Source organism: Orycteropus afer, unplaced genomic scaffold (genome assembly GCF_000298275.1).
Source record: "Orycteropus afer afer isolate SDZICR_OR568_19922 unplaced genomic scaffold, OryAfe1.0 scaffold00121, whole genome shotgun sequence".
In the NCBI taxonomy this organism is placed as follows: Eukaryota; Metazoa; Chordata; class Mammalia; order Tubulidentata; family Orycteropodidae; genus Orycteropus; species Orycteropus afer.
Window position 1 is genome coordinate 8,630,460 of NW_006921708.1, and position 5,450 is coordinate 8,635,909.

At 37.5% G+C, this 5,450-nt stretch overlaps 1 protein-coding gene across 1 annotated transcript in view; it reads left to right on the forward strand.

The window, feature by feature from the left end:
• ABCA13 (ATP binding cassette subfamily A member 13) overlaps positions 1-5,450 on the forward strand; it is an 888,443-nt gene that overhangs the window by 468,608 nt on the left and 414,385 nt on the right. The window contains 1 exon segment of the mRNA XM_007944147.1: positions 1,768-2,001. Within this exon segment, the coding sequence (XP_007942338.1) occupies positions 1,768-2,001 (234 nt within the window).

The window sequence follows — 5,450 nt, forward strand, 5'->3', positions numbered from 1 at the left end:
TGTCCTGGAGGAAGTGCAGCCAGAATGCTCCTTGGAAGCAAGAATGGCCAGACTTCATCTCACCTATTTTGGTCATGTTGTAAGAAGGGACCATTCCTTGGAGAAGGATGTCATGCTTGGTAGGGTGGAGGGTCAACGAAAGAGGGCGAGGCCTTCAACGAGATGGATTGACATGGTGGCTGCAATGATGGGCTCAAGTATAGCAGGAATTGTGGGGCTGGCATGGGATCGGGCAGTGTTTCGTTCTGCTGTGCATGGGGTCGCTATAAGTCAGAAATGACTCGATGGCACTTAACAACAACAACAACAACTCTTGTAAAACATTGGGTGCTTTGTATCAAGTTATTTGCTTATATTTTTATAGCTACCCCTAGATTATGACTTTTTTGAGCATAGAAACCATGTAACAGTGCCTGCCACATATTGGGTATTCACTAAATATCTGATTAAGAAAGGGAGTTATTTCATATACCTTTTTAATCCCAACTTTGTTTCTCAAGCTCTGTTCATGATAGATACTCTTACAAATAATATGTCTTTCAAAATGGAATAGTGTCTTTAAAAATGTTTTCCTTTGGCTCCTGAAACGTGGACACTGCTCTTCTATTAATTGTATTTCAATTTGGTATTTTTGAATGGTAAAATCAGGTCAGTACATCCATTCTTTTATAATACCACTTTTGTTTTGTACATTTTATATTGGATTTTCTGGAATAATTTAGAGAGAATCACTGGAAAAGCTATTGATATAGCTGATCGATCAAGTTGTGTCCTTTCCTTTAGACACAGTTTAAGATTGAATTTTTAGCTCTCATCATCACATTGTATGAAAAGGTTGCTTTCTACAGCTTTCTTTGCAGCAGTTGGCTTTCTGAGCATATCTATATCTATATCTATATCTATATATTTTATGGTGTAATCTCCAAATGATCATTCATGATCATCAATAGATTGATGTTACACAACTTCCACTTTTCTTTACAATATAACTTTTTACTCTCTTTGATTGCTAGGGCTGTTTTCAGAATTACTGTTTAGTCCATAGAAGTAAGGAGGTGAAGAGCTGAGGATGGCTGGGAGAAAGAGTAGATTGTACTTAGATCCAGTAGACACCATGGTCAAATGAAAGCTGTACCAGGGATTCATGTTACCCATGGTATCCTTGACTTGGAAGGAAAGACCAAGGTTCAGGAGGGACTAATGTATAGGTAGAAGAGAGAAAAGGTACCTGGCATGGCTCTTCCCAAAATTCTGTCCCAGACATAAACTTATACTTTCTCAGGAAGGGCCTCAGGCTAAGAACATAGATGAAAAAAGATAGAAGAAAAAGAGAAACCGAGATAGAACTCTGGGAAGGGCTGCCCTGTTCTGAAGAACTACAGGGAGGGGAACAGAAAATCTTGCTGTTCTTTTGGCTTTGATGTTTTAGAATTGGTGCTAATGCATCAGACTATATTAACCAATAAAGATAAACAAAAGGCCCTTTTTCCTCATACTTTCATATGTGCCCCTTCCTATTCAGAAGCTAGACCAGAGTAGAACCCGCAGTGACACTTTGCTCTTGATGTTTAATTTTATAAGCACATATTTTACCCTTCTGGAATCGGCACACTTTAGAGACCCAGATTTGGTCCTTTGGATAAATAGGAGTCCTCTTATTTTCTGTGGAGTGTTAGAACTTGTGTCATTACTGTGACTAAATTATTATATTGTAAATTTCCTCACCATTGCTGATCTTCCTGTTACCGCAGATGATGCTCCCACGAGGGTCCTGCCCATAAAGGGTGGTCAGCTGCTACGCTCACAGATGGCTGCCCTCTTGATGAAGAGGCTTCGCCATACTTTCCGGGCCTGGAAAGGCACACTCTTGGATCTGCTTCTGCCTATCCTCTTTGTGGCCTTGGCTATGGGCTTATTTATGGTGAGGCCTTTGGCCATCAACTACCCTCCCCTCAAACTGGCACCTGGCCATTATGAAAGGACAGAAACTTATTTTTTCAGGTAAGAACTTTTTTTTTTCTTTACTTAAAAATGATTTGAAAGAGATTATAAATGACAAGTGCCTTGATGCTTTAAGGATTTTGTAGTAAAATTTCAAATGAAAAATTTAAAATATAAATGTAATTTTTATTATTGTGGAGGTCTGAGTCAACAAGGATAATCTTGGAGAAGTTCTTGCTTATTAAGACATATCTGACAAGCAGATGCCATAGGAAAGAAGACACAGTGCTTGTCTCACACCTGTGCATCCTTGGCAACACTGGTCCCTCCTCAGGCCTCAGGGTCCTTCTGTGAAAGTTACACTGTACCATGGGCTAACACACAAAGGGCCCACCATGCACAGGGGCGTAGGCCCTTGGTAGGAACTGATAGAGACAGATGTTTTCCATAATTCGGAGTTTTTATGATTTTGGAAAAGTATATAAATTAAATACTTCACAATACCCTCAACAGGTGGTTCTGGACAGCAGGTCATAATCAAGATCTTTATAGATCCCTATGTCAGTTTAGGTCAGGTTTTGTTGCTCATAAATTCTGACCAGTCAACCTTTTGCCACCATATTTGCAAAAGAAGTAATCAAAGGTTTTTGGGCTTATGACACTTCTATACAATGTACTTCTGCACAACATTCAAAAGGATGATATAGTTGTATTAATTGACAAGAACAGATATACAAATATATTATTGAGTGAAAAAACTCATCACAAAAAGTATTGTAGTTTGATTATAGTATTATACTTTGATATTGTATATAATATAGTTTTATTATAGTATTATAGTTTGATTCAGACTGTGGATTTTAAACAGGAGCCCCTGTCTCCTACATTCATTTCCCTCTGACTGGCTGCTGTCTAGATGCAGATGTGGTCTGTAATCACTGAGTGGGCTTATCTGTGGTGAGGTTTACCATGGTTCAGGTAGCAAATACTAATAGTGTGAACATGCTACTCACCAAAATAAGATTTAGAACGTTTAGTGTCTATCTATGTATCTACATATATATTATTGCCATTTCTTATTATTGCAGGATTGTGCATATAATACTATTTATCTTTGTTGTGTTTAACTCTTATGCTCCTCCCAGTGCCTTCCTTTGCCTTGATTACTTTGTGCTGATTCTAAACAGCCACTCACTTTCTCTACTGTATTTTTATTTTGGTAATTATGTTTTTAACCTGAAAGCATTTTTTAACTACTTTAGTATTTTAATATATTTCCATATAAATTTAACAATAATTTTTACATAGATGAGATTTCAATAATTATGGATCTGAGATTTTTTTACCTGCTCTCAGAGTACTCATTTTTCATAGAAGTAATGCACTCTAACATTATTTTGAATCTTAGAATTAGATATCTCTTAATATTTTCTTCTATTTCTGAGTCATTTCTTAAAGTCACTCTTAATTAGTTTGTCCTCTTTTCTCAGAGTGATACCCAAGTTATTAAACTGAAGAATTGACATATCTGGTCCTTTTTTTCATCCATATGGATGGAATTCCTTCTGTGACAGGATATTGCATGTATTCCAAGATAACTAGCATATGTTTCACTTCTAATCATTTAGTTCCAGACAAAATAGAAAGGGACAAGTGTGTATGTTCTTAGCTTTTATTTTATTTAAATGATAGTTTAGCTAATTGTGAGGAAACAGAAAAGAAGCTACCATATAGCATTCATATTGTATGTACTGTATCCTCTTTATATTTAGGATGAACACATGACTTAGTTTTATCAGAGGATAACTTGTACTTTGACTTCCATATTAATAATTACCCCTTTCACTCTCAAATGTGTCTTTGTATAGTTGATAAATTATATGGGCATTCCACTTCTACTGAGTCTGAATATTGTGGTCTAAGTCTTAGCACAAGAATGAATTTCAAAGTAACAAAATTCTTCATGTCTTGATTCCCACCCCACACTTGGTGTCCATGGTTCACCTTATTCCTATTTTGCTGCTTCAAATGTGAGCAAATCTCACTTCATAGCACATAGACGCAATCCTTATGAACTGACATATAGTATTGCCATCACAGTTCCTCTTTACTTTCTCCTTAGAGTCACTCCTTCTTAACAGAGTGCACATAGCTTTAAAAAATAATTAGGTACTTTAGCCTTGCATTGACCTGGCCCATACATACAAATCTTATCTTATATTGTAATGAAAACTCTCAAAACAGCTTAATGCTTCTAAAATGTTAGTGTTGGGAAATGAAATTATGTACCTGGACTGAATTCATTTAACTTTCTTGAAGAATACAAATTTTCATGAAAACAAAAACCAATAGAAATACATTGGACACATTCTCTTCAGGTTGGATCTTTTCATGAATTATGTGAAAAGACAAAATCATCAGGTACAGAGAGGATTGTGTCCTTTAGGAACCCAGATAAACCAGGGGCTGTAATGACCCATTCATTAGTTCAATGGCCTCCACTCAAATGCCATTTTGGCCAGGAATGGAACAAGGACATCATAATACTCAGATGTTTGGTTTGTGAACCATTCTCCCTAATAGCAGCTCCATCTATGGCTTTTTTATATACTTCATAAGGAGGAAAATCCAAATGGGCCATGTCTAGGCTATTTTTTGTTCTGATCAACCAGTTTGTGAGCCCTATTATTGCCTGTCACTTTTATTCTGAATGAATTTGATTTTTGATTACTGTTTGTGAAAGGCTAAAGAAGTTCTCCTTTCTCATTGAGAATTGTGAAATAGGAAATTGGTAGAGCTGATTCAGGACACCTTTTGGTCCTAAACAAAATGTAAAATTTGTAAAACTCTGAAAGCTCTGCTGAAAATCTTGAATAGCATTCCATTGCCCATAAAGGGATATCTGAACAATTCATCATGGCTTATTAGGTCTTCCAGGTGCCTCAGAAGCCTCAGCTACTGCCATTTACCTGGTGCTATGAGCTCTGGTAGCATAGTGGCTAAAGCACTTGACTGCTAACCAGAAGGCTGGCGGTTCAAACCCACCAGCCACTCCTCGGAAGGAAGGTTGGGAAATCCTACTTCCGTAGTGATGTTGTTGTTGTTGTTGTTGTTGTTATGTGCCGTCAAGTCAGCCCTGACTCATGATACTGCCTCGGAAACCCAAGGAGGGGTCGCTATGAGTCGGGGCCGACTCGACGGCACATAACAACAACAACAACAACATGACATTTGACTGCTAATCAGAAGGCTTGCAGTTCAAACCCATCAGCCAATCCTCAGAAGGAAGACTCAGCAATCTACTTCCCTAGAGATACCACCTCAGAAACTCAAGCAGGGGTCACTATGAGTCAGAACCGACTTGACGGCAAAGAGTTTCGTTTGGCTTTTTATGCACTTCTTTTTTTTTTTTAAATTTATTGTGATTTGGGTGAAGGTTTACAGAGCAAATTTACTTTCCATACAGCGGTTCACATATACTTTGTCTCATGACATTGACCACAGTTTAC